The sequence below is a fragment of the Aptenodytes patagonicus genome, chromosome 2 (assembly GCF_965638725.1).
Source record: "Aptenodytes patagonicus chromosome 2, bAptPat1.pri.cur, whole genome shotgun sequence".
Lineage (NCBI taxonomy): Eukaryota > Metazoa > Chordata > Aves > Sphenisciformes > Spheniscidae > Aptenodytes > Aptenodytes patagonicus.
This window is the reverse complement of record NC_134950.1, coordinates 101246647-101271513: the sequence shown is the minus strand read 5'-3', so window position 1 is coordinate 101271513 and position 24867 is coordinate 101246647. Positions and strand designations below refer to the sequence as shown.

The 24867-nt window shown below is 38.0% G+C and overlaps 1 protein-coding gene across 2 annotated transcripts in view; it reads right to left on the bottom strand.

Moving 5' to 3' along the window:
- The window catches only part of DTNBP1 (dystrobrevin binding protein 1), a 70889-nt gene that overhangs the window by 2306 nt on the left and 43716 nt on the right, over positions 1–24867 (bottom strand). For both annotated transcript variants that reach the window (XM_076330595.1, XM_076330596.1), the window contains exons 8-9: positions 4181–4336; positions 2101–2244 (exon numbers count right to left, since the gene is read on the bottom strand). In XM_076330595.1, the coding sequence (XP_076186710.1) occupies positions 2101–2244; positions 4181–4336 (300 nt within the window). The remainder of the gene's footprint in view (positions 1–2100; positions 2245–4180; positions 4337–24867) is intronic.

The window sequence follows — 24867 nt, the reverse complement described above, 5'->3', positions numbered from 1 at the left end:
GGACGTCTAGCAGGTCTACTGAGTTGCTTCCGCGGGTAGTACATGAATTTATACTGAACACAAGTGGTACTAGGAAGACGTTTTTGATAAAAAGACACCTGTCTTTATGTTGTGCACACCAGCATGCATTAGATTAATTTACACAACAGACACACAGAGGAGGAGTTTTCTGGAGTGGCAGAGGTGAGTACATTTTTCAGTTCAACTTACTGTCATGAAAAGTTGCAAAACCAATGCTCATAAGCTGGCAATGTTTATAGCAAGGCAAATTTGAAAACATTTTAATGTCTTGAGCTGATTTTAATTTTTAGCAGTTACTAAAATAACTTACCTGTATTCTGTGGTGTTCAGGAAAATTGTGAAACAAATCTTGCCCTGACCAACCCAGTTCTCCACTGACAGCAAAATGAAGAGTTACCTTTAAACCATCTCATTTTTCTGAGAATGAAGACTATCGTATATTTGGCTTGATACTAGGGTGCAAGGTCCTTAAAGCAAGCACAAAAATCCCTTCTAATTCAGAGGGAAATGAATCCTCTGGAACCACAACAGTAAGATTCGCAAGACTGTTACACTGTAGTAGTAACTGTAGAGGAGTAAGTCTTGTTGCAAGCCTATCCAACCTCTGCATTAACATTACAGTGCTAGAACATACACTGTAATATAATGTACCAGTGCTGCAATGCGCATATATATAATAAATATATATATATACTCTATCCATACATACACACTGTAATACATTACAGCACAAAATATATAGGTTTTTTTTTTTCCAAAGGCTAGTAAGTTTTACATCTATTTAGGAAAAACCAACCACACCTAGTAGTTTCTACACTTCCCTAGATAATCCAGTTACACCGTTTGCTGTTAAGACATGAAGCTTCTTGGCCCAGCGTCTGCCAAAGACCCAGCAAGGGGAAAACAGTCCTAGATTCTGTAACGGCTCGCATTCTCAAATGCTGATCAACTTTAATAATGCATGAATTGGATGCCTATCCAAAACCAGCCATCTGAATTTAGTTTTTGCAATAAAACACGAAAACCTTTAGTAGTCAAGTGTGCCTTGACTACTTACTGTGAGCTTTTCATGTTCACAGCAGGTAATAATCACCTTTACATAGGGAGGAAGAAAATTACCCCAGGATATTATTAACATTCTTCTTTACATATCCCAAAATGCAGGATAGAATTTGAAGTACATATTGTTTCTTCACTGTAAGTAGTTTTATAAAAATGTTTCAACCCCTATTTTCAAAAGAAATCTAAGTACATTTGAAGGAGCTTCATCATCTCCCCCAAGAAAACTTATTTTGGCTCTTTTGGGAAAAGGCATTTTAGTACTAAAGTAAGTTTTTAATTAAGAAAGCACACTTCCCTCGTGGATAAAGTATCCAGTATTACTAATTGCCTGCTTTAAGCAGGTCCCTCATCATGCTGCAACTTGCCAAAACGTAAGTCTGGTTTTGTTCATCAGAACACATAAACAAAATTTTGGATTAAGATTAATCCAATTTAGCTAACATTACTAGCAGTAAGAAGGCTACGTGAAAGAGCTGCAGTAGCAGAATCACTATTTAGAAGCCTCCAGAACACTGTCGTGTTTTATGTGTATGAACTGCTATGTTGAACCATGTCTCTGAATATCTCTCACTGAAGATCTTGCACTATACAACTGGTCCGAATTTACTTCAAAAATGCCAAAATTCTGGACAAATTCTAAGAAAGCAGTGGTAAAAATAAAAACCTAACTACCGCAAACTTTCTGTTGATGTTCGTTAAACTGTCCTCGATTATATAGAGAAAAATGCACCTTGAAAGCAGTATGTCACACATCACCTATCCACACCGTGACAAGTACAACATGAAGCTGTAGTAACTGGATAAAAAAAAAGAGACAGTCCAGAAGTATCGAGTCATTTTGCAGCAAGCTCTCTTGTACTGCAACTAAATGTTAATGTTTTGAAAACCACTAATGAAAAAAACTCAATCTACGTACAGTGTAATGTCTTACGAGATAACATAATCCATTACAAATTAGAGCAATGCCGGTGATTTATCACTTTGTCTCTAAGCACGCTGTCATTATTAGTATCATACCCAGCATGGGAGAAAGCATATTATTGTCTTCGCCTCCTGAGTTTAAAAAGACATCAAGCGCTTCTTGGTCAGACATGTCCATTAGGTCCATCTGTTCCAGCATGTCCACATTCACCTCCATGGAAGACATACTTCCAATCGGTTCTGCAGTAAAAATAGTGCAATGAGCAAACTGACAGTCAGCCACATGATGTTATTGCCTATAAAGGCTTCAAGAGCTGCTATAATTGTACGCATTAGTAATAATTAAACTAGATATGGAAGGAGCACACCCCCAGGAGCTGCTCAGCAGCAATCTCGGGCAAATCCAAGAGTACTCCGTGCAATCTTCGTTGTGAAACTAACGTCCATTACTCTTTTTGTAAAACAAAACATTTTTAGCAACAACATTTACAGCAAGAGCATTGTCAGAAATATGCTAGGATGGGGCTCAGGGGCGAAGATCGAAACTTTCCATTTTGTAACGCTCCTTTCCAATTCTCTCGACTGGAAGTCTTTTTAGACAAAAACACACACATTTAAACACACGATCACTAAATGTCAGTACACAAAGGGACGTGAAAATTCAGAAATAAGGATTAATGTTAACAGAGAGCAGCCATTCTTCTTCCTCATTCAATCAATCAGTCTAATAAATGACAGTAGTGTGTAAAACCTAGGCTGATACCCAATATCTTCTCCCAGCATGGGGATTTCACATTATTAATTACTCAAGCAAACTACTTATTATCGTCAATATTATACCAACAATTCACACAGGAATTTAGTACTTGGATGAGCATCTTCTTCCTTGAACAATAAAGCACACAAACAGAACAAGTAAGTCCAGGGGTAGTCAGATTTAAGTCCAGTTGCTGCAGGTATAACATCAAACGTTATAATGAACAGTTTAATGGTTTATCTAAATTCAATAGTTACACTATTAAACGCCTTCATATGTGAACCAAGACAAAATCCTATCATTTGTTTGCTGGTTTTTTTCCCAAATATACTATAGCTGCAGGATCAAATCTTTCATAAAAACAGTTTCTTTGATATATGTGGGTTCTGCATTATACTGCAAAGCTGAAGTTCAGAAAGTTTGGCGTTCTGAATTTCTGAGAGCCAAGTATCCAGCACTAACTAGCCAGTGACAATGTCCACTTTTAGCCTAAGTGGTGTGTGTGTGTATATATATATAAAAAGCAGGAGACCCAAACTCAATTCCTTCCAAAGGAATTTAAAACTTACATACCCCACTTCTCAGAAGGCTGTCTGAGCAACCAATCTAGAGTATCTTGCAGATGAGTGTTTATAGCACTCATGCAGAGAAATGGAAATCTTGGATTGTATTCCCTGCTCCAACATTATAAATGACAGCAGAACTGGCCTCGGAGCAGGGACAGAATCTCTACATTTTTTCCTGCCACATGAGTGACGTAATCTCCTGCCTGCTTGCTTTCTGGTCCTACAATCTCGAAGTTTTGGCCCAACAGATGGATACCTCCCACACAGAAGCGTCTGTAGCCTATGGCATTCTTGTGCTTTAACTAGTCGGGAGATGCCAGACTTGAGTCATCTCATCATAAGGAGAGAGCTTAATCTGATCTCCCATGTCCTAATCACACTCTGCATGTTACATAGACAATGGAAATAGCTACCACCTGGGAACTGTTTTGAAATACAACACTGAGCTTTCGTCTGCGCTTTTAAAATTTTTCTGAGGCACCTTCTGGCAGGTGACAATCCCAGGCTTTGCAACTTCAGCGTACAGAAGCGGCCACCTCCATCCATATCTTTATAGATATGGATGCACTCTTCAGCTGCAGAGAAAAGTGCTGTTCCAGACATACTTCAGTGCTTTGCATTTCCTCAGACAACAAGCAGAGAGTCTGACTGACTGATTTTCTAAGTTGTCGAGTTTCCCTGGAACCCTAAGTTTGTTTAAAGAGCTTATCTGAAGTTTCAGTTCCACCAAGGAAGAATTTAGACGCTGCAATGCGTCAGCTGTAAGCATTAAAACCATTGCTGACTCTGACCCCTCAACAATGTTCCCCAAGTTGTGAGTTTGTGGATTACAAGAAGGTATTTTAAAACTTGCCTCGCCTCTCTGCTATCTGCAAGTATCCTGTAGAAAGGTATTGCTCCATGTCCTGCTGGAAGGCTTCTTCAAAGAACTTCTGACGTTCCTTTAGCTTCATCTGCTGGGTGTGCTCCATATCCAAAACCTTCTGTGCATGTTCAGCATCTAGCTCAGCTGAGCATAAAACAAACAAACAAATAAAATATTGCATGCATATCCCCGACTCTCAGAATTTAAAAGCTACTGGACCAGTTCAATACCGACGGACTGTTAACACAGGCTGTTAACACAGGCTGTTATAAAAGAAGGCTTCTGTGCTTTGCAACTATATTGTAAAACTGAGAGGGTAAGAATACCGTGTTAGGCAGCATAACCTTCACATTAAAGTGATGTCATAACTATTTATCTTGAGGCAAGATGCAGATTTCTTGAACTATATAAACGGCAACACCTGAAAGCAGTCCGTCAATAACTGGGATTTCAGAATTCTGCCAAAAAAAGCTATCAGACAGTGATGCTTCTGCTATCGTATGTACCTAATACACATAAAAGTAATGCTTTTAATTTGAATGTTGCAGCACATTTCCACCACAATACAGGTGGAGAGATATATATGTACGTATGCTTATAAGTACATACGTATAAATACACATACATACATATGTCTGTGCATGCACATGCGTGTGAGATTCTGCTTTTGTCAGCCTCCAGATAGACTGGAAAAATCCTTTGAAGAATATCCCACATGTAGCGCAGGTACGTATCCACAGAAGCTGTGAAGGCAGCCTGAGTCGACAGAGGGTAGCTAAGCAGTACCTTTTTCGACGACACCACCACACAGTCATTAAGGTCAATATACAGGGTCTTCTCTGTATACAGCAGCAAAGAATGTGCCAGAAGACGATGATGATACTGACATCAAAAAAGCAGAGCCAACTGCCATGAATTACTAATGTGAGACCAAGCAGAAAGGGCCAGCCTGTATGGCTTCTACAGATGTACAGTGACAACCGAATTTGCTTATACGTATCTATGCTGGGTCTCTAGCAGTTCCTCTTTCCTCCTACAGTGAAAGAAGTATTAGACTGAATACGATTAGAAGAACGCCTTCCCTCCTGTTCTGCTCTACAGGAGTCGCTGACTGGCCGGAGGATGTACAAAGAAAAGAATCGTACCGTCTAATGAAGAATAATATCTTCTAGAATAAAAAGATGTGGTAGCTATTGAAGTGCTAACTCTGGCCAGACCACTATTAGAACATGCTCTAGAAAAAAATGCTTTTTAGGAAGAACATATAAATTCGAAACCTTCCTCCCGGAATTCTCTGTCCGTTTTTCTAAAGCAGTCTCATGAGCTCTCTGCTTACAATAAAAAAAAAGAATTTGCTAGCTGAGCTGCTGATGGAAAGGATGGGGGTGGCGAGAAGAGCTGCTGGTCTGGGCTGTTCTACTCATTAAGGGAAGCTCCCAGCAAATACTGCTGGGTAAAAAATGTCCAAGCTTCCACACACCAGACAGACACAGCTAGAATACGGCATCCATACGGATAAATGCTGAAAGAGCATAAGGTTTTCTAGGACAAGCATCATGTTAGTCTTTCAGGGAAAATGTCACGTTAATGATATTTTAAAATAAGGAAATTAATTAAAAGCATTTACCATTACGGAGATTATTATCCAAATGCAGAATATGTTGTATTAAACCAGGCAAAAATATCAGAGAGCAGTAATTCACTCTGTTGCCTGCATCGTCACAGATCATATACAGAAGCAACTGAGCTGTGCTAGTTGCCAAAAGGAGCCATAAAACTGGACTGACACACCAAATATCCATTAAAACATCAGTAAATAAGCTGACATCTTTTTCTAAAAGCAGTTTTCAGAAGTAAAACATCAGCATATAATAAGGAAAGCGTTTTCCTTTAAGTCAACACGTCTTTATTATCAAGTACACTGTGATGTACGATGACTCTGTGTTCCTTGGAGCAACTCCTTTACTACAGTCCTGAATGATGAGCAATTATTAGTAACATTGTGTATGATGCAGAAATGCTATTCAATTGTAATAACAAAAGCCAGCGGCTCTCACTGACAACAGAAATATCCTGTCTTTCTCATAATATATTCTGACAGTTTTGCGCTCTATATTGATACTTCAGGATATTTTTAACCCCAGAACAGAGACAGTATCCAAACAACGTATGAGACTGATACAACTTTTTTCTTAGCACTGCACCCTCTGTTTTTTTCATTTTGCCTAAAATGTCCTGTTAACTATTGGCATTGTCACTGGCCAAAGCTAAACGGTAACAGCTGCCCGCTGTGCTGACATACTCTAGAGAAACTCAAAATACTCTGGCTGAAGAGTTGTCATAGGCTTGTTCTCCAAAGTCAGTTACAGAGCGTTAACATCAAGAACCTTGCTGCATGATTTCACGCTCTGCCAGGTATAGTAAAAGTTGCTTGGCTAAGCAAAACCAAACTGCTCCATGTGGGGTTTCTGTTTGTTGTCAGAAATGCTAAGGATGGCTAGATGAAGCTAACGGTCAAACCTGAAACAACAGAAAAATGGGTCTATTGTTCCTTTTACAAAGCTATTCAGAATTATGTTTTCCATAATCCAAGTGTAGTTTTACATGTTTATAAAACACTGAATAGAGCCAGCACCAAAGGAGTTCTAAGAAAGACAAAAGTATCATCCATACACCCTCATATGCTGTTCACGTCCACATACAAATTCTTACAGACACCACTGAGACCTGACACGCTTAACGTATTATCGCATTTTTCCTTTCACCATAAAATTGTACCTTTGAATTAGTAACTGCACCTATTTCTTAATCGCACTGCTGTGCACAGAAAAAAACCCCCAGACTACAGAGAAAATGCTAATTCACAATTAGATGCAGACTTACAGGACTTGCCATAATAACCCAAACACAAGGCGACTTCAATTCTACACCAGCTATGACTTTCAAGAGAACAGAACTAAAAGGAGGCAAAATATTTCTTAAAAATTGGCAACTCAAGTGCTGACACACAGCCTTCTGTACCATCCCCAGAAACAGCCCCGTGGCCAGCCCATGCTCACCTCCCTCGCAGCCACACTACAACTTACAGCCCGCCTCCTCCGAAGCCCAAGCAAAGAGGCAGCACTCGTCCACAAAACTTCCACTTGCTACAAAACCTCATCTTCTCCAACACCGCTGAACAACGCGCCCGCCCTAGCCTTGCACTCACCATGCAGGCGCTGAAGCATGGGAGTCGGTTCTACCCTGGAACCAGTCACCCCAGCCTGAAGCAGCCTCTGGGTACGGGCAGCCCTACTGAGACGCTGCGCTGCCCTCGCCTCCTCTAGCCAGGTGAGGATTTACCTGGAAGTTTCAGGGGATGACTCCACCTCTCCCAACACCTCAGCGTGAGAAAAAGCTACAGTCATCATCTGCTTCTGCCCCTGTGGATCCTGCCTATATCAGCTAATGGGACCTGGAAAGCTGTACCAGCTAATTCCAGTCATTAAAAGGACTGCCCTGTGCTCTTAAAGGTCAGTAAGAAAAAAAATCAGTGCCCGGAGTGTAGTCCTTAATGCACTGATTTTCCCTAGAGGCGTTTCCCGCCTCAGCCTTTTTTCTGGGGGAAAAAAAAAAATCACCATATAGCTGTACAAATAGGCCAAAGACTTAGAAATCAAGACGAGACTAGGAGTACAATATTATTATTTGGTACAACATCCATGTTTTCACATCTCGATTTACATTTCTTATATCTTTCTGCAGCCAGAACCTGTGCTAACCAGACACTGTATTCCTATTACAAGATTAATTTATTAAAGCCAGGACCTCAGGATAGATTATTTCTTAATGACTTTATAAAACATTTTTATTTACAAATGAACTGTATTTCTGGGAAAACCTCCCCCCCACCCCCGTATCTTAAGTGGTTGAACTAGATGCTAGAAGAATCCAAAGGAACAAATTACGATAGCTTATAACCATATACCTCAAGTACAAAGGACACCATTTTCTGAAATCATTCATATGCCTGACTGACACTTCCTACAAATTAAAATTCTGCCGCAGTATCTAAAGTTTCGATCCGACCAACAAACTAAGTGACCGTTTTATACTTTAATCTAAAACATTTTCCAGTTATGCACAACAGGTTTCCCGAATAAGTATGGCTACAAATAAAACAAACTAGAAGAATGACTACAAAACTGGACACAGCATGTAGACATGCTGAGTAGGGGAGGATAATCCCTTCCCTTGATCTCCTGGCCGCATTCCCGTTCATACAGCCCAGGACGCTGTGGCCTCCCCTGCTGCCGGGCGTGCTGCTGGCTCCTGCCCAGCTCGCTGCCCACCACAACCCCAGGGCCTTTCTGCAGAGCTGCTCCCCGGTCAGTCCCCGGCTGGTCTTGCTGCAGGGGCTCCTCCTGCCTGGGTGCAGGGCTTTGCATTTGTACCTGTCGAATTTCATAATTTTCCCGTCAGCTCACTCCCCCAGTCTATCTAGGTCCCTCTGGAGGGTAGCCCTGCCCCGCTGTATCGACTGATCCCCCCAGTTTGGTGTCATCAGCAAACTTGATGAGAGTGCCCTCCATCACCTCCTCCAGGAAAGACCAGTCTGCTGCTTGTTACCAGCCTCCAGGTAGAGTACGACCCATTAACTGCTGCCCTCTAAGCCAACCAGTTATTTATCCATCTTGTTGCCCATCCATCCAGGCTGTAACACCATAATTCGGCTACAAGAATATTGTGTGAGACCGTCAAAACCTATTAGTAAGCTGGCTATTCACTGAACAATGGAAAGCCTTCAGAAATCGGAATGATAAAAACATAAAAACAGACAATGGAAGACAGCCAGCCAGCCAAGTAACTTTTCAAGTGCATTATAACTTAGTAACTTATAGCTGCAACTGCCTCATTATATACCCTTTTAAGTAAAAATGTCAAAGCAAGACAAGACGCCGGGGAGTGCTTCAAAGAATGCAGTTTTTCTCAAAAATGTTTAAATTATTCTTGACAGAATTTAGAATACACTTTGATAATAGGAGGGAGGCAGTTCAGAGCAATCTTGCACTATTATTTTGCTGAGAAGTGGGGAGAGACTGTTGGGAAAACTTGAAAAAAAATTGTAAGATATGTGAATTAGGTACACAAAGTCTTTTTTCCAAATAGGAGTGAAAAGAAAACAAGTGAAAACTACAAGATTTAATTGTTTTTAAACTCTGATTGAACGGTCTCTTTACAAAGAAAAAAAAAAAATTCCAAAACTATATTCAAATAATTACAACAAAAAAAAAATTAAGTCCTGATTCACCAGAATGTGAAGTCAGGATTTCACTGGACTTCGGTGACAGAAAGATCACCTCTGTTGGAAAAAATATACATCGTTCCAAATGAGATTTATTGTTTGACAACTCTCTAAAGCCTGCATTTCCCTGAAGAGGTATTTACTAAAATTAAGATTATAAAAATATTTCTTAATTTAAAAAATCATCAGTAAAAATGACTGTATGTATTCCTTGATAATTTCTAACTAGTGTTTTTATAGATTGCATCAGAATATGAAAACTGTAATTAGCCCAGAAATAATCTAGTGAAGAGGAAAAGCAGAGGTTTTACAAGTGCAGAGAAACTATTTTGTAAGTTGCCCAATAAGCAGTTTCAGCAAGTTGGCTTACCTTGGAAATTCCCCCTAAACAAACAAATCGCTTACTTGAGATCCTTGAAAAATACAGAATAAGCCTAAATAAGTACCAGAATAAACAACTGAAAATAACCGCCTGTGTATGCCAGTTATTAGAGCAGCACCTGGAGGAAGAAGCAGCTTCCGACCAACGCGGTAGGAAACACAGCTTGGGAAAAGGCTTCCACGTAACTCCAAACTTTATCTGGCTACCAGGAAATCATCATAATTAAGAGATACTAAAAATATGCTCCATCAAACAGCAAATGCGTGAATCGGGTTCTAAAAATGTAAATACATCTAGGATTCAAAGAAAATAATCACACAAATAAGCATATGCCTCACAGTGTGTGAAAAGAATGTTAGAGCTTGACAGAATTAGGATCTTTTAGGTCAGCTAAACAAAAGGTTATTGCATTTACATTTATTTTACTTTCACAGCTTTCCTCAGCTCTCTACTACTTTTTAAAGCCTTGTAAAGTATGACAAGACCTTTCTAAGGCAGACCAGTGGCTTGCTACTGCAGATGAGAATACACCCGAGCTATGAACAGACTGCACCCAGTTTGGGTTTGTTTGGGTTTTTAAACAGTTAATATGACACACATTGTAATTAATTTAGGGGTTCAGACAAGCCTAGAGCATCCAAAGTTAAAGATGTCTTCCTCCTATATATAAAAGCTTAAATCCTGCCTTGCCCAACTGTACTTTTTTGCAGTAAAACAGAACATCCTACATAACAGCCATATGGCACATTATATTCTTTAGATTGCTTTCACCTTTCTCTATTCTCTGCAAGCTTGAAAATACAACAGGTTGAAGACTCCTCTGCAAGGTGATCCACAGCAGCATAAAGGTCTACTGGTTTACAGCTAGACCTGCTGTGGTTCAGAAACAGTAAGAATGCTTTTGGCCATTTTATTTCTCATAAAAAACATCCTGAAACCTGAGAGCATTTGCCTACTTCTTGCTTTTTAAATTAAGACCAGACAAATTTTCACGCCTGCAAATGTGGTAATCTCGAACAATTTTAGAATTGGTTTAATTGGTTTAAACTATAGTCAAGATCGTCGTTTTATATATATATATATATATATATATATATATATATATACACTGTTCTATAGCACGTTAGGTTTTTTTCCACACTTGCTTCAGTATTTTCCTACCTTCAGATGTGCAAATGCATGTCTTGCAAAGTATGGTAATGTGACAGCAAAAGCTTTAGGGGGGCAATTCTCTCCTCCAGGCCCATAATTGACTACTTCTGGGTTAACAAATCTACAATCCACCATTTTCCAGTTTCCTGGTTCAATTTCATTTATGGTCCCAAGAACACTAAGTGACAATATCTGTCTTTCTAGAAGACAGGATTTAGCAACTTGACTTCAGTGGGATGTGAGTAACACAAACCCTCCTCAACTGGCACCAGGACAGGCTCTGTTAGGAAGGGGGTCTTCTAACTCCTCTGTTCCTCCTTTAGTCGGATTTCTATCCAACTGAAAGAGAAGAAAAGGTGACAAGGGAAGGATAACATTAAGCTGCACCTCCCTAGCATAGAAAGTAAGTGCAAAATAAACGAACTGGCAAGCATCTGAGCTCACATGCTTGTTTCCTGCCTCCCTATAAATCCACCATTTATGGTACTGTAAGAATAATAATTCTGTTAGTAAGCGGCAAAGTATTTATTTTCACTATAAATAAACCTGACAATCTCACATGTATCTTCAGTACACATAGGTTTATTTGTGAAGACAATCTGGCTTTAAAATCTAGCCACACACTATAGAAAAATCCCAGTATTACAGACACTATATTTGCAAACAGTTCAAATGACTCAGCATTAGTCTACTGTCATGAAAAGTTGTATTTAATGCATACACTCTCCAATTACTGGTTTTTTCTGTCTTACCTCAAAAATACTCATTTTCAAATGGAAGAACTAATCAATAGCAAATCTAAAACCAAAGTACTTAAAATAGAAACCACGGCATTGCAGTATTCTATTCAGGTTTGCTAAAGTCCATGAAACTGTTCCAAATAAGATTAATAACATCGCATCATCCGAGTACAAATTGATCTGTCGAACAATTTAATTACTATTTTCCATTTGGAAAAGATAACCACATTTGCTTTGGAACTGGAAGCCTCTCAAAGACAGGCAAACGGCTTCTGCTACTACAAGAACAGTGCTAATCTTAACCTTTGCACAACTCTGAGGTGCTTGCCTTCTAGATCAAATTATGTGCAGTGTAGGTATATAAATAAATTATGAGATGCTGTTTTGCTGTCACAACACATTGTGCACATGTTGAAAACATGGGTTCCACAACATGGCAAATCAGCTGGCAGGTATCAGCTTTTACTTGTCCTTAAGAATAACGCCAAGCATCGAACTCTTGCTTTGGTGAAACCATTCTTCACCCAAACTATAACCATCTTCAGATACACAGGCTAGCAGAACAGTACCATTCAGTGCTTAACTAAATCTTGCCTCAAAAAACTGAAGGTGAACAAATTATTGTCTTCCTTCCTACTAACTAAAACAAAACGAGGGTTTTACTCCATATATTGTTTTCAGAATAACCAGTTTTCTGATCTGAAAATGCAATTTATACCTCCCTGTCCAGAAAGAGGGGTAGAGCCTGCCAGAGTCCTACAGGCTTCAGAGCCAAAAGGAATGAGCTGCGGATTCATAGTCTCAGTATGGTTCAGTCTAATCTGACTTACTGTACATTGACAGTGACGTACTTTAGACTTGAAGAGGGCTTTTTTTTTTTTTAAGACATACTTTAATACAAGTCTTAGGTTAACATAAACAATGATTGCTCAATCAGAAACAGAAAAGAAAAAAACCTACCTTTCACAAAAAAATCATGCAACCAGTTGAAAGAGAATTTGACTTTTTCACATCTCGTCCACAGGGTAAAGCATTCAGTGTGCATTATGTAAACTACATTTGATAACAGATGTGCTTTACAAACGTGTGGCAAATAACACTGCGCAATGATGAAACTTCTATGTCCATCAGAACTCTTAAAACATTTTTATTCAATAGTGAAGGAGACCATTTTGCAAATTCAAATTATACTTGAAGTATTTGATGCCGGAAACCATTCCAAATCATCAGTCCTCTCTCATCTGAATCCGTCATCAAACTGAAGTTCTGAAAGCACAAAGCCTGTGAGCATTACTGCAATCAACTGCAAGATCTGTTTCTCGGTTATCAGCAGTGGTTTTCTGTTAGTGTTAAGAACATTAGGGCCTGGTTACTAAAACTTAAACGGAGCTTTTAACAGAGCCTAAATTTCACACTTTAAACAAGCAACAAATATATCCCTTATTTCAACAAAAACAGATTCTGTGTCCAAAGATGCACAAGAGGTACTTATGCTAAAACAGGCATGTCTACCTGTTTGGAGTGGGCTCAGCCAATACGAAAGGACCAGGGATTAACTACAAAAGGAATAAATAGGAGAAAGCAATTGGGTTTTTTTGCAATTTCTTTCTATTTTAAGCTAAGGATAACAGGGGAAAAATTCTACAAATTAAACCTGAATGTTCAAGTAGTCAGAACTGCAGGACCACCAGTGAAATCACTCTCTTTCTCATGTAGAAGCCTAGTTTGTTTACAATGTCAAAATTTCATATGCAGTAATATTTTAAAAAGACCATAAGCCAATCATTATATCAGTAGCACACACAGAATACTTGAAGTATTTATTTTTTCTTGACAACTTAGTCTATTTCCTCTTCCATTTCTGTCAAAACAACTTCTACAATACAAGCAAAAAAATTGCTATTAATTCATCCTCTTACTGGTTTTACTTCTTCATTCTTAGGAGTCAACAAGAAGAAAAAGGACCATTAGATTAGAAATCCAGTCCAGCTCAGCACTGTTCAGTTAATGTCCCAACATGAATCACAGTACAGACCACCTTTAGAAATCCTAGTGGTGAATAAACACTTTTGTGTTTGATGCGATTAGCAAAACGAGATCTGAAGTACCATTCACTCTAACAAACCACCATCCAGGAGCATCTGAACAGTTTCTACAAAATAATATGAGAGGGGACTAATTTGCTAACAGACAGCTATTAGGGATGCATTACCAGCTGAGGAAGTTTAAAATACGTGCAGTCCTGCATATTCATTACACACAGACTATCAGTTATGACAGACCATCTTATTTTAAAAATCCCTATTTATTCTCAAATGCAAAACAAAATGCCATCATTCTTTTTAAAATTGAACATGTAACAGTGCTATTTACTAGTAAAACTAATTTGCAACATTAGCAATGGCATGTATTTTCCAGACTTTTTATATTACTGTAAGAGAGATCTCTTCAAACTACATTATAATATTCTCTTACAAAAGTGTTGTTCCATTAATGGGTTGCTTTTAAATTCAGCCAAACGGACAGTAACAATTATACAGGCACAATAAAAGGAAGACGACAACAACAACAAAATTGTACTACATTTCAAAGAGAAAAATGTGGCTGAATATAAAAAAATATTTTCAGAATATATGACTGTATTTTCACAGTTAGAATTCCTCATTTTCTGTTACGGAAAGGCATTATATAACAAGAAACAGGGCATCTTATATAAGTGCAGAAATATACATCAGTGTCTTTTTTCCACTGAACATTTTTATTTTTAAAAACAAAATAGCTTATGTGAAAAACAATTTAGTTAGGACATGGATTGTGATTCAGAGGTAAGGCAATTTTCAGTATGTCAGTTCTAAAGAAAGGGTACCAAGTTTTAAATTTTTAATTAAACATTTTAAGGTTTCTTCCATGCATCTAGTTTTCATATATTTAAAACCATTCCCCTTGCTTCTTCATTTTATTTTTTTTACAGAATAATAAATGGTCTATAGTTCAGAAATAAGAGATCTTAACAAAAAAAGCCGCCCAGACAAAAGTTCCAACTTGCAAAATACTAGCTGTCTTTAAATAGCTCAGTTGTAAAAATAAAATTCTTTTGATGATCTGGAATTTTTTTTTTTTTTTTTTTAAGATAAATCTTTCTGGAGAAGAAACAGAGAGTCCTGAAAGATGATCTGCTCCCACTGGCTTGCTGACTTACTTGCGTGCCATCTTCTAGCAGAATTGTTCTAAATTGTTCAAACTTGCAATTTTAAATAATGAAGGTGGAATAAAGGTCATCTTTATATATAGTGTCAAAGCACTTCCATAATTTTACTGCTAATTCATAACAGTTTCCGCAACTTTGCCATGTCTATTTTTTTAAAAGCATTTAAGGACAAACCTTGAAGAGCAACCCATGTGACACAGGCAGATGGGAAAAAACCCAAAACCCTACCTTCCTTACAGTCCGTAAACTACCACAGAAGAGTGTGGCTGGGTTTACTTTTTTGTTTTGTTCAACCCTGAGGAATGTCTCATGCTTTAAGTCTTCCAGGATTTCTGTATTCCATATGGTAGCCAGTATTTGCTACTAATAGGAAGGGAAGCTACCAGGCCACAACATATCAGTAGTTTTCACATTTTTACTCTGACATTCAAGTTTTTACCATGCTTATTCTTTAAAGACAACCAGACTAAACTAGTGCATCGATGTTGGCAAAGTCAAGGGAGACCATCACTCCCCCAAAGAATAAACCTGATTTTATGGTACTAGATCAAATTGGCACCTCCACACCAAGGAAGCACGGGTGGCTGAGTACAAAAGTAACTCTTCTAGACCAAACAATACCGAAGAAGAAACACTTCTGGTGGTTTTTGCTTGTTTTTTGAAAGAGGATCAGCCATCATCTGCCCTCCTGCAGCTGGCACAGAACTGACAACAGGTATAAAACCAACAGCGACCATATCGTCAGCTCCAGCTAACACCATAATGGCAACCATCTTCACTCCTGATGCAGATCAAAACTGTTTTTGCCGTTTAGCCATTAATGCATCAATGGCAGCATCAGGCACGAAATAACAGTGTAATTTTAACCTGTGCTCATATTGGTTTAGCTTGCAGTAAGAGATAAATTGATTTCTAAATTTTGCTATTCAAATCAGAGTCAAACTGATTTAAGTGACTACAATATTTTTCACGTATTGTGTTAGGCTGATCTAAAGAAATTGTGCAAAAAACTAGCACGTCTTTTCTCATGTGTGCGAGATCTAAGATCTTAATACCTTTAGATTAATAGATTAATTTACTGGGATTAAATACAGCTAGACAAGTTTCACCGGTTAACATAACTAACTAACTAGGTCATCTGTATCCTCATAAAAAGAGCGTAATTAACAGATAAGACTTTTTCCTTATTTAATGTTCACAGTTTTACACCTGCTTCTTATTAGGAGAAATCATTATCACTAAAGCAGTGTAAGACTTACTAGGTCTACCGGTTGCTTAGCCCAACACCTCAACGCATGCATAACAAAAAGAGACACCCCCACGCGGCAAACTAGGGAGAGGATGGAACAGATGCGTGATGTTACTAATGCATCAGTGGAGTGCTAAACAAGAGAGAAACTGAAAGGAAAGGAGATACAAAGTAAGAGAAATGAAGATGGGGCAGGGGCGGAGGGGAAGGGCAACTGGCAACTCAGATTGCCGAACGGAGCTAATAAATAAGATATGACCCTTTATTCTGGATTTCTCCAGTCTGGTAGAGATTAAACAAGTTGTGAGGAGAAAAGCAACACTAACCAGGAGAAAGAAATTTAAAACAGAGGCACAGAAGGCTTTGCCATATTGAAACCAAACACCAAGAACAAAAAGCCACTGCAATAAAATTAGCCATTACCAAAGAAATATGCACTACTGAAGCTACTCTGCCAGACAAAAAACCAAGAGACTGTAGGAACAATTACAAGTGAGTGAGAAAGCACATACTGTGTGACCACCAATTACTAAACCCTATGCCTATAGTAAAAACGAACTGACAGATGACACCTAGGATACAGTATCTTATTCAAGCAAACAAAGAAAACCCACCTAAAGGATGCATAGACATCAAAGTGACAGTGAGGAGTGAATAAAAGCAGAAATTCAGGAAGCTGATAAAAGCACTTACAAGGGGGAAGGGAAAAAGCAAGGGGGCTGACTGAAGAGGGAAGTCAATATAATTAGGACTGTGAAATCTGTAAAACACGCTTCCTATGAGATCCTGCCTTTCAACACACGCAGCTACACGCAATCTCTCTCTCCCCCTTTCCCCCCACCTTCTCTTATTCCAGCGCATGGATGCCGCGCAAGTCTTCAACATCTCCTGCCACAAGCAAGCAGGACAGCAAGCACTTATTTGTGCCTGTGCTGTAATACACTATAAAATGAGGAATTAATTCCCCTGACACCTGTATCAATCAACTTCTGCCATTTGTGTGCACTTAAAAAACATTCATCTTTAAACCAACTAAAAATACAGAATACTTAATTTAGAATCTTTTCCTTATCTCCTGAATATGTATAAGTCCCTACTAATTTAATTTTTAATTTTATTATTTAGAATCTTTTAGCAGTAATTAGTCATGAGTACTTTAAACCTCACAAAATGCATGCACATTTCCTGCGTATTGTAAACATGCAGTTGATTTCTGAAAAAGTTAGATTTCTTAACTATTACTCTCTCTAAACAGCACCTCTCTGCACTAGGTGCCATTTTCTATAGCAATGAAAATCACACGCTAAACCTTTACAACAGGTATAGCCACCTGTACCTGCAACAAATCAAAGAGCCCCTACAGAACTGCACAGTGATTCTGAAAAAGAAAATAGAACTGCTGATTTTTAAAGCATTAAGATAAACTGTAAGCAGAGGTGTACTGATCCTACTCAGTGGCCAATTTTTCCTCACTTTCATATCTAAGCTTGCATAAAGTGCCTCTCAAAAGCTTAACATCCACTAATTTTAAAGGAGGATATCATTAGAACACAATATGGCCTCCATGAAATATGAATTATTAGTTCACAACACATTCGGCATGACAGTGGGAAAACATTGCCTTCAGGCCACCATTATATCTGCCCTGTTTCCTTCTCTTTTTTCCCCGTCATCATACATCTGCTTTGTCAGCCCCAACAGCATCCAATTTCCATGGGCAAAGAGATTTGTTCCCTCCTTTTTAGAGCAACCAACAGTATTTTTATTTGATATTAACGCAGAAATAAAATTATGACGTTTAAGATTTAAGCTTTCAACAGAGATTGAGGCAGAATGTTTCTCATCTCTTAGCCGCTGCTGTAGACTCCAACATATGACACCACATTTGATTTCACCAGCTTCACGCAGGGAAAATTTAGCTCATAGTCATGAAGACCAACATTTATTTTTTAAATAAAAGATTAAATTTGATGGAAGTGGGTTACAAAGAATATTATGGGATCTAAACATTTGATGCTCGGACTTTGGGATGCCTTTTAAAACACAAATGAGACAGGCGAGATGGGATAGTGAAGGGCAGTTAAAGAACAGACTCCTTGCAAGACTTTAACAGAGCAACAATGATCTGATCTGTCCTGGGGCTTGGCTAACAACAGACCTTTGGAACACGAAGAGCATCACGGCTATGAGTTCTTCCAAGAGAAACACAGCAGGGACAGCATCTGGCACATGCATCACCCTCAATATCAGTTCCTGAATATACTAGACATTATAAACGAGGCTCGAGGTGGGGGTGGGAATCAACCAAGAAATACCGTGGGGGCATTCGTGTTCTATTGGTACAAGTATTTTGTCTCCAGGATTGAACGAATGATCTACCAAGAAGATGTTCAGCAAGTGTTGAACTTCAACCTACTCTGATTCTCTTGCAAACTATCAAAGCTGTTTATAATAGTGACTATCCACAGCTAATGAGAACTGAAGCATGCACAAGGCATCAAGGTAACATCGTTGTTATCATTTCATGCTCTATAAAACTGTAGACATTTGGTAAAAAGCCTCCTATTTTATTGCTTGCTATTACGCTTGCTATTTTATTCCTTTTAAGCTATTTTTCATGCGTGCCTTACTTATTAAACAAGTTCCCTTGACAATACATGTGTTTATATATGCAGTACGTACAGCATCAACATCAAACAGTGGTTACATCACACAGAGGTGAATCTAACCATAAAGTGCTGACATTTTGGTCCAGAAGGAAGAAAAAACGCACTAAGACTTGATAATATATCAAAACCATATTTTCAAAATAAAATTGGTAAATTCAGTGCATTATTCAAGATAGCAATAAGTTCTTCACAACTAACCATAAAATATCTACAAGTTTGTAGATTTTCATGAAGCATTAATTAGTTCCTTTCTTTCACTCAAAAATCTGAACTATCAGGTTCCCTTTTAAAATGCTAGTTTGTCTATATATATATTCAGAACAAGGGATTTTTTACAACTTTAATCTGTTTTAAATAAAATATATGTGAATACGTATTTCATTATTTTATTTTTATGAATTAATTTTATATATTAAAATCTCTATACAGACGAAAAACCCCTAAGTCAATTTTAATAAAGACAGATGTGTAAGTGCACACTTAAGTACAAATGCATTGTACTCAATGTATTACAAATAATTTCACATATGAAAACCGTAAGTATTAGAGGGCTAGAATGAATTGCATTTTGCTGAAGAAGTTTGCAAGGTAGCAGTTTCCACTTACCATTCAAAATAGGTCAGAAATTATATACTTGCATACTGCTGTTATAATCCATTTTTTAAAGTGAAAACTGTAATCATATCAGCAGCTATTAAAGTCTGATGGCCTGCTTTTTCTAATACTAGTTTAATGCTTTCTAAATAGTAAATTGAATGATGAAACTCAGCCAAGGGGAAAAAAACATCAGAAAAAAGCCTGAGAGAGATTGCATTTTTGTAAGCAAGCACGCATAGTAATGTATTTGGAAATTAAAACAAGAAATGCTATTCCTAAACCCACAGGTAAAATGAAGAACATATATTTACAGTGAACCAGCCTATATATAGGTCACATCTGATGATTCTCTACTTGGAAATACCTCTTGTGATCAGATCAGGAGATAGTGAGTTGTGCTCACATTTAAAGTGAGACTTCAGTGTAGGGCATTTCACATTTCATTTTGTTTTAAATATTCTTCAAAAGTGCTAGGTACCTGAGAAGATTTCGCCCTTCACCTTTATTCACCTATAGGAACAGATTTGACAGATTTGAGAAAGGCAGCAGTCAACTAGTCAAATCAGCAGTACTGGAAGCATAATATACATCCACTGAGTCACTGAGGTTACATAAACTGATACAGCAAATTAATACCACTCCTTCCCTGCCTCCCAAAATACAAGCTACTCAACCACTCAGTCATTAGAAATGATATCTTTGTTTCAATGCTAGGAGGGGAAAAAAAAAAAAAAAAAAAAAAAAAAAGAATAACTGTCAGAGCCCAGAAACTGAGCTACCTTCTCATTCAAGAAGAGATCTGGAGGTCAGAGCTGAGCCTTATCGAGTAAGGCAGCACACAGATGTGCCATTTGCGCTTTCACTACCCCTGCTGCACTCATCCTGAAGATGAATGCAAAACTCAGATTTTTCAGATCACTCCAAGATTTTTGTAAAGAGATAAAATAGGAAGTCCTGCAGCAAATCACTTCTCAGGTGTTATGCAGACTGGATTGCACCTAGCCAAGAGGTAACAGTACAAAAGAACAATATGAAGTAGCTGAACTATAAAATATAAAAGAGCTATGTTAAGAAGTAGTCATGAAAAATACTTCTCTAGGTATACATACATTTTGACTTGCAGAATTTAACAATGTCAGTATGAACTTGGAGCCTCCTGAAGTGCAGGTCTCTTAAGAGAAACAAAATACTTGTCCAATATAGTCTTAAAAAAGTCACAGCGCAAAGAATTCTTAAAATAGAAGCTTGCAAAGCGCATTATATTGTCAGAGCAAATCTGTCTCCATCCCGCTAGAGATGCTAGCTCAGTGATCCGCATATAACTCCACCTATCTTTTAAGGCAAAAACTGTCCTAGTACCACTGCTTGTGGGCTTTAATGCAAAGTTCTGGCAATTGTCCAAGACTCTGGAAGGGAAGGCACACAGCTTTTTAAATTTTCTTTTTAGGTCATGACATAAGAGATCAACTGATGTCCACTGATGCTCCATTTACAAATGCAGAGGGAGGTCAGCAACTCGTACTTACAGAAAAAAGGAAGGCACTTCTAAAAACAATGCTACATTGTACAGAAACTTCATGCTTACGCAAGTTATCTAACACTTTCCACAGAGCTTAGTAAAACATAAAACTGAGAAAATATCACATACTGCATGGAACTGAAAACCAAGGGTAAACCAGCATATTTTTGTTCATGGCAAATAGGCATTCCTAGCAAACAGAGACGTTTTTAAATGGAAGTTTTAATTTTTAACAGGGAAATGAAAAAATCAAACATATTTTTATTAAATTTGATCCTGTCCCCTGTGCTTAGAATATGAAAGGGCACGTTCATCACAGAAACAACCAGCCTGAGTTAGAGTTCAGAGCATTTTAAAGTTAGTAAGTGATATTTGGAGCTTTTGTCATCTGTGAAGGAATCCAAATTGGGTTTGGGACTTGGGATGTGGTTAAGTCTTCTGGCAAAGATAAAATCAAAAAGCTTTCCCACATTTTTCTCAGACTTGTCCTTTTGAACAAAGTCAATGGTTATATACAATCTTGTGGCTTTATATGGAACTCTTTACAGTAGACTTTGCCAGCAGCCAGATGCCATATTGCCTTCTATATCAAAATAGCAACTAAGAATGATGGGTAAGGACATCACTGGAACAGGGATCCAATTAACGGAATATGGCAAAATTGACATTTATATAACAAAGTTTCAGGTTAGTCATCAATGACTAAATTTATTCCACAGAGCTATTAATTCTCACCCTCTGTAGACAGAAGAGCAGCAGTTTCCAAGAAACAAAACCAACAGCTTATGAAAGAAACTTTTCTGGCCAGCAGATTTCAGTAGAAGTTGCTCGAATACTCATACGTTCCTCCTCTCCAGTAATTTGATGACTAGGGTAAGTCAGAAAACAACTGATGCTAGACAAAATAAAAGATTGAACAGTATCACAACATAGGCAGACACTATTTTCAGTGCTTATGGGATTTAAGAAAGCCTCTTTGCTGAATTAATACTAGAACAGTTTAACACAATTAACAATTAGCTGGAGGCATACTAATTACTACAAAACAAAACCCCCAAACCACCCCACCCCAACACACACTGGCCTTTTAGGAATTCTTCTCTTTTTGTGGATGCTAATTCCTTCAACATGTTTACATGTAGAAGTCTCCTCGCTTCCCGCCTCCATCAAGCAAGCCAAGCTCTCCTATCATTTTGTGAAATAAGCTCTCTTCTTGTAACTCAATCGTTTCTCTAACACCTCTTCTCATTTGCAGCTGTCCACTGGAAATCTCATGATTGATCTATCCCTGGATGTTATTTACCCCGCTCACAGTTGAATTAATCTTAATAGTTCATTTCTCAAGTGTGACTTTATGACAGAGATTGTTTTCCTCCTAAATCATTTTTGCTCAATAACCTGTCACTTGCAGAACTTTTTGGCTTGCTATTAACTACCGGAGGACAAAATCTATAAAATTATTATTATTTTCTGCATGTTTTACTGCTGTTAGAGTCACCTGTTCTCAACACTTAACCTTCATACTTGTGCTGCTGCCTGAACAAAATACAGAATGTCCGAGTTAAAACTGAATTAGATCTAGTAAGTATTTCTCAAAGGCTAATACTACAGAGTCATATACATATAATGTGTATCTTTCTTAAGCATAAGAAACATATTAAAGAATGCTTTGCTGACAGAAGCATACCGGACTATTTCTTTCATTCAAAAAGCAGCAGTATACCTGTTAAAATTGCCACAGTACTCACAACATCAATTCAGAAAGCATCTATTTTTAAAATATCTTAAAATGAAAACGTCTTCTTATTATGTTTATCTCCTCAGTTGAAATCTTGAACTTTCAAGGACTGCAAAGAGGACTATACAGTAAGAATACTGGCTTTTCTGAAATTCATTCATGACGTTTTTAATAATGCATTAAAAATACCTTTAGACATTGTCTTGCATTTTACAACTTTCCTTCTAAAATAATTGGATTTCTTTTGTCCCAGAAATCCTCAAAGTTTCCAAATTTCTATGAGATATGACTTAAAATATATTCTGTCTTTGGTCTGTGTTAGGTAAAACCTTTTCTGTTTTCTCTTTTGTTGTAGAGTTAGTCCACAATTCTTCCATATACCAAATTGATTTTCACTTCATGAATCTTAAGACAATGAGACTGAATATCACTAATATGCAGGAGAAGTCTTCAGTGGTACAAAAGCACCCTGAAATCTATGTAGGGACAGAGCAAAAGGGGGAGAGAGAAGTACCTCTGCCAGACTTCTTCCCATCCCGTAACTAGCGGAAGTTTTCATACCAGTTACGGTTCCCCAAATGTGCTGAAAATCAAGGACTTGGCTTTCTATTCTGTCAGCCTTCCTACAGCTTTGCATCCAAAACATGTTCGGGTGTAATGAGAACCAGATACTAAGAGACTGGCAGCACAACCCTCTAAATATTTACCAACAAGCAAAAAGGGAAAATACATATGTCACCCAAACCCCTAACGTGGATAGACTTCCTCCAGTCACATAGGTCTGTGGAGACAGAAGCGGAAGCTGCAGGCCCTTCCTGAGGACCTTCCTCTCCAGCAAGTGCCAGAAGCTACCCTGCACATGAGACTACTTGCATGGACAACTAACCAGTGCTCTTTAAAACAAAGGTAAAATGCCCACCCTGCTAATTCTGCTGTATGGTTAAACAGACTTTAAAAATATTACATTACACCTATGATTAAGGCTTAGGACAGTTGCGTCTGCAAAACTGCAATTCCCACATCACTCGTGGGCCACAAAACCTGAGCTTATCAAGTACCACCAGATCCATTTCCTATCCATGTGAATGCACAAGATACACTGAAAACCACCCAACGTATTTTCAGTTGTCTTCTCCGTGAAGTGTGGGTTTTTCACTTTAATGGTCGATAACCAGAGAAGAGGTAATAAATCTATGAGGATTTAAGATTATGATCCAAGTTAAAACCCTCCTGAGCCAATGGAAATGTTGGGGCGTGAGGTCTGGACTGAATACATAATCATCTAATTAAGCCAGAAACTTACTCCTGTAAATGGCACCATTCCTGTTTGATTTAAAATGAGACACAGCCAACTACATTTTGATCAAGTCTCATTCATGTAATGTCAAAATAGCATTAGCTGGCTCCTACATAAAAGGAAAAAAGGGCTGAGTGACATCTCCGCAAGTTTTTTATTTCATCTTAATCCACGGACTACCCCAAGTGATTAAAAAAGAAACAATGAGTTCAGTTAGTCAAAACTGCCTCTTGACCTCTTTTGGCCTTAAGTCATACATTCTATTAAAAATATGCAATTTAGAAATATTACATACATACAAAAATGTTTTACTGACTTTTTAAGTATTTCATTACATTAATCATTCAATGGCATCGTTCAAAAGAATGTTCTTTCACCTGTTCAGTAAAAACAAATAAATCACAAAAAGGATGCCACACTAGCTACAATATTGAAGAACGATGTTTGTACAGTTTCAGCTCTAATGCCTTGATACAATTTAACACGGCATACATAACACTCGTAAATAAAATGGGCAGAGTTGTTTACCAGAACATCCACATTTTTGTTCCATTTACTGGCCAGGAGTAGAGAAACATTCGGAATTCTTACATGCCCACATGCACACCTCGGCCATCCACCCTTCCTATCTGCATCATTAAATACTGAGCAGAACAAGCAGTTCAATAACACACTGCTGTGAAAGGTGGGACTGAGATTTATGTAAGGACATGCTATAACGAAGGAATAAATTATTTCTACTGCAGCTTTTACAACAATTCTACTATTTCAGAACACTGTAAGGACCAGAATAGTATCATATTTATAGTACCACTATGGAAGGAAATAGTGCCATGTGGA